The following is a 14196-nucleotide window of genomic DNA, read 5'->3' on the forward strand; positions in this document are numbered from 1 at the left end:
ATTTGCATTTATATGAATAATTAATTAGTAGCAAGAAGCAAATAACATGGGGTATTTTAACCCGACCGAGCATGCAATACGCGCGGTTTTCACCCAAGTTTCTGATTGCGTGTGGATAATCGCGGGTCTGTTTAGCAAGTGAGACAACAGCCTGTGCCAGAGCCTAAAACATCAGCTAATCATTCAGTCACGGATTTTCGGACGTGGGCGACCGAAAAGAAAAATTTGAAAATTTTAATGTTATCTTTCAAACATTTTGTCCGTTTCTAGAATTAATTAAACTAAAGTCAGAACGAATCCGTCAATAGTTGTCAAAAAGATGTCAAAAATCAATCAAATACTTATTAAAATTGCAAAGGGGCTTTTCAATTTCACGCTAATTTTTCCATTTTTCAGTATAGTTGTAGATCACTTAACGGTATTATGTAATCAGACTGTCACCGGCACACACACATAAAGTAATCAACAGCAAAGAAGTTGAGCACGGTTTAAAACTGTTTACACCCCCGAAACATCTGCTACCTGCCGTTTGTCAGTTCAGACATTTTCTAGAGGGGAAGGGGAAGTCGAGCCTGTAAAGGGTTACCATTAACCAGTATGCTGTTTGCCTCTTTTTATCCGTGTATTCGCAGAGAGGTACACGCGATTTCTTAGAAACATTAGAAGACGCGACATTTTTACACTACAGTTAAACTCTAGGAAATCTTTCAAAACTCTAGGTTTTGCGTCAATTTATGGGACTTCCCGTTCTTCTCGGGTTGATAAATGGTTTGAAGGGGTGGGTAACTCCAACATTAGCGTTGTTAAAATATCATTTAATTCGAAAAAAATCGTCGAAGTGGATATAATAACGAATGACTCACGATCAACTTGCTTAAACGTTTGCGCTGGACAGCCTAACAGTGAAAACCTTCTTATATATTTTTTTTTATTTACTTGACGATTTATCGTACAAATTACATATACATGTAATAATAGTTGATAAAGTTAATCGAGTTTAAAATATAATTTAGTATTATAAATTATGTCACGTAGTTAAAGTGCATACGTTACTGTGGCACAGAAGAAGAAAAACCATGAATAAATACATCTGACCGACCTATATAAAAAATGCATTCCAGTTCAAATACAAATACACTAGTCTTTTTTCGTAATTTCGTAATTTTTAGTTATTTGTAACTTTAAAATATGCTTGGACTAATAGGACTGTATAGGACTGTACAGTCACAATAGACGCTGTTCCAGACAGACACCCAAGGCACAATAGGCCATTTCCGAGTTCTCCCGGTTTGCCTCTGTTTCAAAACGAGTCTACGTGCGAAACCATTCAAATGAAAATGAGTTTGATTTGCATGAAAATGCACCTGTAGGTGAAATTCATTTTCATATGAATAGTTTCGCACGTAGACTCGTTTTCAAACAGAGGCAAAGGATAACTCGGAAATGGCCTAATCCATAATCCTCCGGGATTGACGAATGCCTACTAAAATATGCTAATTCAATATTACCTGACAGTAGGTCTAGTGTTCGCTTGTTGTAAATTATGTAACAACGTTAACCATTAAACTGGGTGACCAGTAAAAAGCTAATCAGATTTTACAAAAGCTTTCCGTTTGATACCCGTCCTTATTGTCCAATCAGCGCTCAAAAAATCGTCACGTCAGCTAAGCTTGGCACAATAAAGATAATGACGTCACCAGCCTCGTTCCGAGGGAAAATCCCTGGGAACGGGGTTGTGACGTCATGTTGCTTAGTTTGTACACTTGCTAGTTCTCCTTATGCGGCTCCGACGAAAAAGTAAAACACCGTAAAGCGGTATAAATGACTGATAACTCAACAGAAAAAGCCTCATCCTCTACGTTGAGAGTTTACCAGCCTATAAAAAAGTTATCCCTTTTCTATATTTTATTTGGGTCGTCACACAACGCTTCTTTTAGTGAAGAAAGGCGTTGCGTGACGAACCAAGTATTGGCTGCGATTGGGAGGCTTGTCAACTACTTGATGGTACAAAACGCAAAACTTGGCACTGATAGAAGACTTGTTGCCATTTCTTCTCGTTCTAAGATATTAGTTCAGAGTGGCCGCTGTTGATTGTAATTCTTGTGCGCCCGTTGCCTTTTCGATATCAACATTGTTGTCTGAAATAAAGATAGCATATTAGTTGTAATTCATCCAATCAGTACACATGTATTTTTTAATAATTAGACCACGAACCCGAGTTTTCAGATAGCGAATAGCAGGGCGCTGAAAAGGAAGCTTCCTTCTTAGCACCCTGCGAATAGTCACCTGGGCTGCGCCTTGTTGACTGTTCGCTCATAAAAAACTCGAGTTTTCTATGAGCGAACAATCACCAAGGCGCAGCCCAGGTGACTATTCGCAGGGTGCTAAGAAGGAAGCTTTCTTTTCAGCGCCCTGCTATTCGCTATCTGAAAACGAGGGCGAGTAGTCTATTTTTTTTTTTTTCAGAAGAAACTCTAAAGGATTGCATTCCAAAACCTACAAATTATGTATCTCTAAGCTAAGGCGCAGTCATGTTCATTTAGCAATTAGACGACAATATCGAGGTTTTTTGGCAAGGGGCGAAACCGAGAGCGAGCCGTCCAGTTGTTTTAGCATAACCCAGTGGCTGATCTATTAGACACACGATATCGCTAGAGTTGATTTTTTGAAGCGCGCGCTCCGAGAGCCGTTTAACGATCAAGACACCTGTGTAGCCAATCAGATCGCGCGTTTTGCCAATTGACGGCCGCTGGGTTATGCTAACAGCGAATGAAAAACAGAAAACATGAGAACCAATCAAATTTGTGGTGAGTGTCTACCATAACTAATTATCAAACGTCGGACAATTGGATAATGTATTATCAGAGATTTGATTGGCTTAGCGGCCATTGGGTAACAGGCATTAAAATATGTCCGGAAAATTCCGTCAACAATAACCGTCCTCCGGTGTTTTTTACCAAATAAAACTAGCAGGATGTACCGATATTTCCCGTTGTTTGAAATAGAAAAGATGTCAGTTCCACGCGTGCTTATTATATAGAAGGTGGTTATAGCCAATTTGGTGCTTCGAGCCTCCTTGTTTATCAACCATCTTGTATCCACCGCACGCTCATGGAATAATTGTAAATAATTTTGAAATCAATTATTTTACCATCCTTTTATAATTTAAGTATACTCTAATTACGAGATGTTCGTTAAGGTATGTTATTTAACAATTAGATTATGAGCTCGAGATTTCTATCGTGTGATAGTTGATGAGGGCGAAGCCCGAATCAACTATCACACATAGAAATCGAGAGCGAATAATCTAATTGTTTTAGTATAAATCTACTAGACGTTCAAAACTTAACAACAAGACAGGCTCTCGTTTTTATTGAATAATGATATAAATAAGTCACACATCATGCGGATAATTGACAACTGCACCACATTGCATTGGCTTCTGTGTGCGCGTTTGCATTTCATTCACGATTTATTGAAACCGTTATATGCCCGAAACTGAAGGAAAAGCCAAGTTTTTTATTGTAAAATGACGATTGAAAGATGTACTGACGTACAAGGGCACTTGGAAGTCACGTTTTTTTTAAATTCGAAAACGTAAAAGATTAAAAAAGGTTAAGCGAGTTGTTCGCAAGGAAGAAACCACATTGCACTGTTTAGCTTCTGTGTGCGCCTTTGCATTTCATTCACGATTTATTTAAACCGTCGTTTGCTCGAAATTGAACTAAAAGCCGGGTTTTCACTGTAAAATGACAATTTAAAGATAGACTGACTTACAAAAGCCCTTTGGAAGTCAAGTTGTTTTAAATGTAGGAAACGTGAACGATAAGAAATTTATGAAAGTTGAACGAGTCGCCCGCAACCTTGAATTCGCTTTCAATTTTGTTGTTTTATTTAAAGTCTTATTGATGCATAAAAAAACTTGCAGGTCGAATCTGTTTAGCCTTTCTTTTACTGCTCCTCGATGGGACGATGAAACTGTGTTAGTTTGCAAAGACATTTTAAACTTTATTTCCACAAAATGTCTCGGTGAAACGCATCTCTGAATGTTATAAAATTATAGATTCGCCCGCTTTTAAAAGCGTAAATGAATATTATTATTAATTGCTTTTCTTACCGTGTAAAATCTTCCTTACATATTTCGTTTCAGTCTTTATCTTCTCCAACATCGCCTGGAATAGTAAATAATTCAAGTCCTTCTTTACAGTCAACAGGGGCACCCATCGAGAATATAGTTCAAAACCACTTAAAGATAGCACCGTTGAACGTATTTTAGTATTTAAACGGTAGATAAAGGCATATTTTTATCCCCTAAAATTTTTTTATCTGTTAGGATTTCCTAGCTGAAAGTCTAGTGATCCGAAAGTTATAGGGATCAAAACTTACCTTTTTGAAAAAATTCCAGCCAGAGAAAGGCTCCCGAAAATTCTAGGTGACCTTTTTAGAGTAAAAAGCCGTTAAAAATGAACAATTATACCATTTTTTAGATATTCGAAAATCCTAGGAAAGGCAGGCAAGCAAAAAAATTTACAATGAATGTTCCGAAAATTCTAGATCTCATATCGTCTTCCGAACAGATATTTTAACGAAATATTCCGTTGGGTGCCCCTGAGTCAATTTAAAAGCGAAAAAGCGGCGACCATTCTGTTGACAACCGCACGCTGTTTCGCTACTCACCTTCTACAACAGAATAGATAGTGAGTAGCGTAGCCAATCAGAGAACAGCATTCGTGATAGATTTATACTAACAGTAATTAGTAGAAACTCAGCTGTGTTCTATTGGAAATCCGCGAATCTGATTGGTTCTCCCACTGTTTTCTATTCGTCGATAGAAAGCAGTCGCGCGCGCGAGTAGCTCTTTAAGCGGTGCATTTTCTTGATTTTTGTCTTCAAAGTGCACAAAATTGTAGGTTTTGGACTGCAATCCTTTAAAGTTTCTACTAAAACAATTAGACTACTCGCCCTCGTTTTCTATGAGCGATAGTCAACTCGGCTGCGCCTCGTTGACTATTTGCTTATAGAAAACTCGGGCTCGTAGTCTAATTAAATACAAACCTAAAGACTTTCTTGCATGCCTCAGTTTTAAGCAGCTTTCCCACAGCGCTCCAGTCGCAAACAGGGTGATAAGAAGACCAGCAGTGATGCACAGAAGGATATCAATCGGTTCCATCTGAGGCGGGGTCCATTTGTCATCGCGGTATTTGCCACGACTGTACTTTTCAAGGCAGCTTCGCTGTTTTGAAAAGAAACATGCAAGCAATTGATTTGCAAGCTCATATATAAGTCTGTCAAACTGGAGAAAACTTTGTATTTGTGTTTTGTGAATGTAGAAAATGTATATTATGTAGTGGCCTGATTTCTCTTTTTGTAAAGTACTAATAGTAATGTGTTGTTTTCAATAAAAATGGCGAAACCGAAAACTTATGTACCAAATAGAACTGAACGAGTGCTTAATACAGACTCGCGATGACCGTTTTGTCCGTTTACCATGCAAGCTTCGAGACAAATGGGCAAGGTTCATAATTTTTAGTCGCCGTTTACAAATACAAGTTATACGATACAGACATTTTGGTGTATGTTTGTACGAGTCTTGCTGTGTTTTGGCAAGTAAAGAAGCAAAAGACGATTAAAAATGTACAGCGATACTGCACACTAAAATAAGGGATTTGTTACTTAACCTTTTTCTTTTGCTAAATTCTTTATTACTTTGAACTGTGCTTGTTGCGTTTGCGCGGCCAGAACGAAAAACCGGCATACCATTTAACTGTAGTTCATATGCTTAAACGTTGACATGCAGCTCGTTTTTAATAATGCAGATTTTACAGTGTTTTAGTGAAGAACGTTATTGTATGTGTGGATGAAAGATACGGTAAATCGAATACAGTAAAAACCCATGGGTAAGAACCTGCATTTTCCCAAGTTAGCCTAAACAGGTTCTTGCTCAATCTAATACGTACAGGCAGACTGCTCCACAATGCAGGGCAGCTGTTTGGAATGGTAATTAGCACGAATTTTGGCTATGCAGGTTCTATGTAGGTTCTTCACAGGTTTTTGGAAAGATCACGGCCACATAACACACAAGGATGAGTTTGGAGCATTTTAAATGTGACTTTCATACAAACTGAGATAAACTTGAAAAATGTCGGGCCGACGTTTTTCAAGTTTACCCGAACGCAATCCGTTTAAATCTTCTTAAATTTTGCCCATACATGCCCCTTCGTGTTTCTTTTGAGTTTTTCTACAATTTTAAGCCGTTATTGTAATATTTTGGTCACTGCCGAACTAACCTAAAATTGCGTGACATAACCCCTTTAAAAGTTGGGTTCTAACTCGATGGTTTTTACTCTATTAGTGGGAGATCCTGCCCTACCTGTTCCGGTATTTCAGTTTCCCATTCTTCCGCTTTTAATATGTTAGAAGCCGCTTTTTCCAAATCGTCCCCGTCATCCTCTTGATCTTCTGCCCATTTTTTCAAACACCCATCGAATATTTTCTTTAATTTTGTTTTGTTATTTTTTGCTGCCAGTTTAACTTCTGCTCCGATAACCGGCGGGACGTCAAGAATCCTTACAATCTTGAATTGCCTCTTTTCTCCATTTTGCTTGCAGTCAAACAGCCATATTTTGTCGACTATCCCGTCCTCAAGGCCTCGAAAGAGATCATCCTCCGTGGGGTATTCTCAAAAAAATAAAGAAGAATAAAAGTTAAATTATATAGAAGTCTTTTTATTTTCAGGAACTGTTAAGTGTCGACTGTATGACTAACGTAAGAAGGTTGTTGGATGTGTGGGTTGGTTAGTTAGTTGCACTCAGTTAGCAAGTCGTTCGGCCGGTCGTTCGGTCGGTTGGTTGGTTGGTTGGTTGGTTGGTTAGTGGGTGGGTAAGTGGGTGGGTCGGTTGGTTGGTTGATTGGATGGTTGGTTCCTGGGTGGGTTGGTTCCTGGGTTGGTTGGTTGGTGGGTGGGTGGGTTGGTTGGTTGGCAGATGGTTGGTTGAATGGTTGGTTGAATGGTTGGTTGGTTGGTTGGTTGGTTGGTTGGTGGTTAGTTGGTTGGTTGGTAGATGGTTGGTTGGTTGGTTGGTTGGTGGTTAGTTGGCTGGTTGGTAGGTCGGTTGGTTGGTCGGTCGGTTGGTTGGTTGGTTGGTTGGTTGGTTTGTTGGTTTGTTGGTCGGTTGGTTGGTGGGTTGGTTGGTTGGTTTGTGGATGGTTGTTTGGTTGGTTGGTTGGTGGATGGTTGGTTGGTTGGTTGGTTGGTTGGTTGGTTGGTTTGTGGATGGTTGTTTGGTTGGTTGGTGGATGGTTGGTTGGTTGGTTGGTTGGTTGGTTGGTTGGTTGGTTGGTTGGTTGGTTGGACTTAACTTAACACGCTTTTGGAAGATGTCTTTTTAGTGGAGATCCCGCGCGCGCAAGTAAATTCCAATGAGAAAAGAATAAAAATTTGGTAATCCTATCAATTTGAAAACTTTTGATTACCACGTGATTGTCCGAACGCACAGATACGATTGCTGTTTTTCTGCACAGTTAAACACATAAAGAAAACATTCATCTTGCACCTAATGGTCACCGTACTTTTAATTTCTTGCCGCTAACTTGTCTTTTTGGTATTGTAAAAATAAAAAATTGGAGTGCATCGCTTTTAAACTTGCCTTAATCTATATATTGTTTATGATTTGTAGAGGATTGGAAATGACTTGTTTGGATTGAATAAACGGTTTAGGTTCAAATAAAAATCAGAAGGAAAATTAAGAACTACCTATCAACGTGGCTCCATGACTATATGCCTCAAAGAATTTCTTGCTTCCATTAGGCAAACCAATCTGAAACAATAAAATATTTGTCTTTTAATCTCACATCGCCAACCAAAAAAACAGCATGCATAGGAATATTGTGGTTTTTTATTCACACTGTCTTTGCTAATACTATATTTGCCATCGACCAATCACAAATTTTTAAATATAACAGCCCTATCACATATTTGGTTTTAACTGGAAAAGACACACAACAGTCGCTTCTTTCTTGTCTTATTAGAGGAGAGTCCAAAATACTAGCTGGACTTTTCTAATTATAACTTCCAGAATGAAGCAATTCTGTGCCACGGTGTAGAGCGGGAATAGGGAAGTGTTGAGTGCGTTCGACTCCCACCGATGTGGCCCGGTTTCAATTCCGGACCAGTGCCAGAAGTGGGCCGAGTTTTGTTGTTGGTTTTCGCCTTGCTTGGAGCGTTTTTCTCCGAGTACTCCATTTTTCCCTCATCCTAAAAACCGACTTTTCCAAATTCCAGTTCCATCTGGATAGAGGATCCGCATGAAAACAAGCTAGGGCTGATGTGGCTTCTTAAATATCGTCAATTTATATAAATGTAAATTTCTACACACAATTTCGAGTCTCTAACAAACAATTCTGCTTTCGGCTATTCCTTGTGGTAAATATGACTTAAAGGTAACATACATTGTGTCCAAACTCCTCATCCAAAGGACGCAGGCCGTCGGTTGTGATGGTAGAGGAGATCTGGGCCGTGATAGATGACAGCAGCAACATTCCGATGATCATCCACAGTGAGGCGTAAGTTCGCCCCAAAAAAGATTTAGGAGTTTTGTCACCATAGCTACCAATGAAATTAGTTGTTTATTAAGGAAAATACTTTTAAAATCAGGAAACTGTGACTGACGGACTGACTGACGAATGAAAGTTAGACTAAGTGACCGAGTGAGTGTCTGGCCAACAGTAACAGTAACAGTATACCTTTATAGTTGGATTCGCACTGACGCGTAATTTTCTACGTGTGTTTACTTACGTAAAAAATTAGAGACCCTGTATGAACGACTTGCGTAAACGTGCTCTTAAGTCGTTCGTACACTGTAGGTGGATTTCCACTGTCGCGTTTTTATCCACGCACGTCAACGTACGTGAAAATTATTAACGTACGTAAAATAAAATTTAACGCGCGCGATTACGTGCGTCGACTTTATGCTGTCCAATTTCCAATGGCACGTTTTTTTTGCTAGGTTTTTACGTAAGTTACACGCACGTATACGCTTGTGGCAATCACGAGTGTTTTCAAAGAAGTTGAACTGAGTTTTACTTTTTTCGCGGCTGTCTGCGGTTACGCAGCGATTTAACCAATCATACTTTTGGATTTTGTCACATGACACCACTTTCCATGTAGAACGCCATTTTGTTTTAAATTGCCGTCGATTTTCATGGGAAAACATTCAGATGTAGGAGCACTTCTCGTCTAGGAAGTTTGAACATTTCCAGCAATAATCTATAGAACTGAATACAACCCAAATTACACGCACGCAGTAGTGAAAGAAAACGCCTAACGTCAGGTCACGTAGGCTGTGAACCGTGAATCCGGGAAGGTCGCATCAAATCTTTTTTTTTTTTTTACTTTATGGTGTCTTTCGGAAGTATTTAAAAAATAACAAGTGGTCATATTCACGCATTTCTTTTACTAACGTGTGACATAAAGTGTTTTCATGGCACCCATGTTGGACGAGTCAAACAATAAAAGATATTTGCATAAAAATGTTAATGATTTTTTCCCAAAAGAAAAATCAATTTATTGTTTCATTCTCTCAATATGGCCGCCAAGAACACACTCTATTCACCAACTTAACGATATTGAAACGACTCTCTTTAATACCTACCTAGTTTACTTTATGGTGTCTTTCGGAAGTATTTAAAAAATAACAAGTGGTCATATTCACGCATTTCTTTTACTAACGTGTGACATAAAGTGTTTTCATGGCATCCATGTTGGACGAGTCAAACAATAAAAGATATTTGCATAAAAATGTTAATGATTTTTCCCCAAAAGAAAAATCAATTTATTGTTTCATTGTCTCAATATGGCCGCCAAGAACACACTCTATTCACCAACTTAACGATATTGAAACGACTCTCTTTAATACCTAGTATCTCTTGCTTTTTTTCTTCTCTAGAGTTTTTGCCGTAGGTAAAAAGGAGAAGGAAACGCTTGTCTACAGCGGGCGCCATTTCTTTGACCCGCGATCTCCCTGCTTTTCGGCGCCAAAATTCAGGATGGCGGGCATTTACGTACGTTCACCGCACGTAAAAAACGCTTTTTATTACTTTTTACGTGACAGTGGAAATTTATCAACGTACGTTTTTAAACTCACGTTTTACGTACGCAAAAAGTTACGCGACAGTAGAAATCCACCTCAATAACAACACTTTTTTATATTTAGACAGGTGATCCGACTAATAAAACATAGACTCACCAAGTTATCAGAGCTTAAGGTATCACGGAAGGAAAATTGGCGTTTTCGTTCTAAGTGAAATTGTGTGAAAACCATCAATGGTAGCCCCAATAAAGTATATATTTTCTGAAAGCTTATTGAATAAAGATTGTACTTCTAGATTTGTTTTTGATTATATAGACCATAATAAGCAACTTCAGCATTTTGCTTGCAATTATGATGTTGCGCAACATTAGGTTTATTTGAGAACACATTTACGTAAGAGCCTAAACTTTAATGTGGAATTTGATCTACATATATTGGTCTACATTAATTTTTTATTATTTTTTTTTACTTTAAAATGTTGTTTTTAGGGTTTCTTAAGGATTAAAAATTCGAAAAAAATAAATGGAGCAAGAAAAGAAAAATCTGAGACACCGTTTTGTAAACCAATATATGTGCATCAAATTCCACATAAAAAGTTTAGGCTCTCATGTAAATGTGTTCTCAAATAAACCTAATGTTGCGTAACATCATAGTTACAAACAAAATGCTGACGTTGCTTATTATGGTCTATATGATCAAAACAAAATCCACAATTACAATCTTATAGGCTTTTTTCAGAAAATCTATACTTTATTGGGGTTACCATTTATGGTTTTCACACAATTTCACTTAGAACGAGAACGCCAATTTTCCTTCCGTGATACCTTAAACATTAAACAAAATGCACGCCAATTAAAAAGGAGCTAACATAATAGTTTTTGTTTTTAGTTTTGACAAATGTCTGATGAGTTCTGCTTGATATGACGTAATCACCAAAGTACAAAAAGCGTGCGACGAGGTGGACGTCGGATGCAAAGTCTTTTTGTGACGTCAACCCCAATCTCGCACGTCTGGGAGTTTGATTGGTCTTCTTTTCGAAACACGTCAAAAATGTCAAACTGAACAACTGAAACGTTGTTGGCATGAGATGCCACTTCTCCAGTAATGGATCACAGGCAAGAAGAAACTCTAATATTCCCACGACCGGACGTTAAGAACTTAGAATATTAAACATCACGTTCAGTTTTACCAGAAGTCCAGCTTTGATGAACTTCTGGTTTTACCCCTTTTGTTTGTTGTCTGGCGTTTGCTGTTTAAGTCCTTCTGCAGCTTTTTCTCGACAGATGTTTTAAAAAGAACAACATTTTAAAGTATATGCAAATTCTTACCCTACTGTTGTCATGGTAACGATTGCCCACCACAAGCCTTCTCGTGTCCCGCACCAAAACGACTTTGGAAAATGGCCAGAGTTTGCTTTGTGATCCTTTAAAGACAATTGCATGTAGATATTAAAACAACAATACGCATAGTAAATAATAAAGATGGTAAATTTTTTTTTTTTCACACATTTGATCTCAACTTAAACAGGCAGATGCTCTAGGCAATAATTTTATATGTCAAACGAAAACTTTCCTCCATGTTTTGTGATCAGATCTGGCGTCAGAAATTCGAAGTTTTTATCTTGCAATTCTGCTAAAACGCTTATGAGTCGTGACCCGCTGAGAGGTTGACGCAAACAAATCGCTAAAACGTTGTCAAATAGAACGTTTTTTCAACATCTTTCACTTTAACTTAATTGGGTTTTTTTCGATTTGTTTTCAAACGCCAGACAATCGGACATGCAAGCTTTCTTCAAATACATATGAATGAAAAATATTTCATGTTTTCTACGTTAGCATCACAGGTTGTTCCATTGTCATTTGAGAAGCAATAGAGGATAAATTTTCGATCTCATATTCTTCATTCACTCGCAATCTCAATTCCAAATTGTTACGAGAATGTCCAAAAGAAGATAATGAAAGTAAAATTTGTTATTGTTTCTTATGAACTCGCACTAGAAACGCTAACTCAGAGTTGGACAATAACTAACTGACTCTATATTCTTAAATTAAACGTTTTCGTAACAATTTTGTTTTCAGATTGCGAGTGAATGATGAATATGTGGTCGATAATTTAAATAATAATACGATAATACAGTCAACTCTCTATATCACGGACACCTTGGGGACCACAATTTGGTGTCCGCAATAAAAAAAGTCCATAGTAGCGAGATTTTTTTTCAGTAATTCTTATTTTCCCTGACTTTCAGCTTCTGTCCGTAATAACGGGGTGTCGGTAATAGCGAGATGTCCGCAAGGCGAGAGTTAACTGCAATAACAATGTTTTTTGTCTGGCGCGTAATGGTTGCTTTCTCCGACAATCAGATTCGGAAAAGGCTGAACAGTTTTGTCATGCAAAGGAACACCGTAAAAATTCGTGTGCAAGAGTCCATCGCTATGGAAAAATATATAAGTAAAAGAATGACTGTAAACCCACAGAAACTTGATTCCATCGTTGTGAGCTCTATGGCCGACAAAATAATAAAGCTTGCGTGGTCGGCCTTCAGGCTCGCTTCGCGTGGAATAAAAATACGCAAGCGTCTGCTAATACTTACAAGAAACCAGATCACAACTCCTGATATGGCAGCGGCTATAAGGCAAAAAACAAACAGCTTCCATATTTGGCCCAACGCACGTAAAACCTCGTTGCTGGTGCTTGACGATGATTCCTTCGTAGCCAAGTAAGGTCTGGGTAGCACTTGCAGTTGAATTCTTGGATTCCCAGAAATTAAGGGATAATTGATAGTGACTACTGGCTTTTTGCAAAGTCGTGTGCCGTTATTCGACAAATTTTTTTGAAGGCAATAATTTGTGTAATTTGTGATCTTTTGCACGGCTTCTTCAGCCTGGTCACGTTTCACACTTTCTGGAATAAACTTGAATGGAAACTTTGTATTCATTTTCAAGTTGACACAATCCGTTTGATTTTGTGAACGACCAGCCATTATAACGCTTAGAGCAATAAAAAGACGAAGAAAAGCTTTTAAAGACATTTCCTTGCCGAAGGAAGATCGTGGCTACTTTTTCCTCCTTTCAATATTATTTAGAGCTAACGTCATGCAGAAATCATCCTGAACCAGCCAATAGTTAAAGTTTTTCACAAAGCTTGCCAATCATTTTATTTGAGTAACATAACCAGATGTCACTTTCTGTTTCCGCGCTACGTCATTTAACGACGTGTGTGCCTCGTCTGCATGTAAATACAACGGAATATAATTCATAAAATGAATAAGAAGCTGAAGCGAATTTGGAAAGATGACGTTTAAAGCGTTTGTTAAAACGCATCCTTTATACAGCTTATTCGAGAAAAGTTGTCGGAAAAAGCACAAAAGTGCACGCGACAAGACCGAAAGGTAGTATGGGTAGAGCTACTGCACGAGCTGAATACTAATAAGATGGCGACATGACAAACGCGAATTTCACGCTTTCTTTTTCTTCAGACATGTGGAAACAAGGTAATTTTAGTCACGCTGAATTTTAGAAGAATTTTCGAAACTCAAAGACATGCAACAGTAAAAGTAAAGCTACAGAAAAAAGCCTCTTGAGAGGAAAAACAAATTCTTCACGTGCAAAAATACAAACTTGTACATTTCCTGTAGGCCAATATGCAAATTCAGGTGAATACTCAGACCACCTTTCGGTCTTGTCAGGTGCACTTTTGTGCTTGTTTCCGACAAACTTTCTCGAATTAGCTGTATTCTAAACACGCACCGGGTACATCAGGGAGCCTGCTACTACATTCTCTGAGTCCACGGATGTGCATGTGTGTAATACGTGCAACCGCTGTACCGACTACATCGCCGCGTTATGCTCTATTACGAGCGTACAAGGGGGAGTGTGACGGACCCCCGTTAGGTTTCCGTTTTAATAAGAAACATCAAATGTATTGTTGCATTAATTATAGAGCTCCGAGCTTATATTACTCGGATACTTATTCGTTGTCTATGACGTCATACACGTCATTTAATCTGCCATCTTGGATTTCAACAAAGCACGGTTACCAAAGCAACATTAAAAATCTTGGATACACAATTGACGCATCACAATTTTGGCAAGTAACTAATGAACAG

At 38.3% G+C, this 14196-nt stretch overlaps 1 protein-coding gene across 1 annotated transcript; it reads right to left on the reverse strand.

Annotated features, from left to right (window-relative positions):
- Nucleotides 1-919: 919 nt before the first annotated feature.
- LOC144650610 (uncharacterized) lies at nucleotides 920-13154 on the reverse strand. Its single transcript, XM_078510335.1, has 7 exons — nucleotides 12682-13154; nucleotides 11417-11511; nucleotides 8449-8605; nucleotides 7754-7817; nucleotides 6371-6678; nucleotides 5056-5233; nucleotides 920-2138 (listed from the first exon to the last, which is right to left on the reverse strand). The coding sequence occupies exons 1-7, from the start codon at nucleotides 13117-13119 to the stop codon at nucleotides 2068-2070; spliced, it is 1311 nt and encodes a 436-aa protein (XP_078366461.1). The 5' UTR covers nucleotides 13120-13154; the 3' UTR covers nucleotides 920-2067.
- Nucleotides 13155-14196: the final 1042 nt, after the last annotated feature.

The sequence above is a fragment of the Oculina patagonica genome, chromosome 4 (assembly GCF_052425735.1).
Source record: "Oculina patagonica isolate OP01 chromosome 4, crgOcupat, whole genome shotgun sequence".
In the NCBI taxonomy this organism is placed as follows: domain Eukaryota; kingdom Metazoa; phylum Cnidaria; class Anthozoa; order Scleractinia; family Oculinidae; genus Oculina; species Oculina patagonica.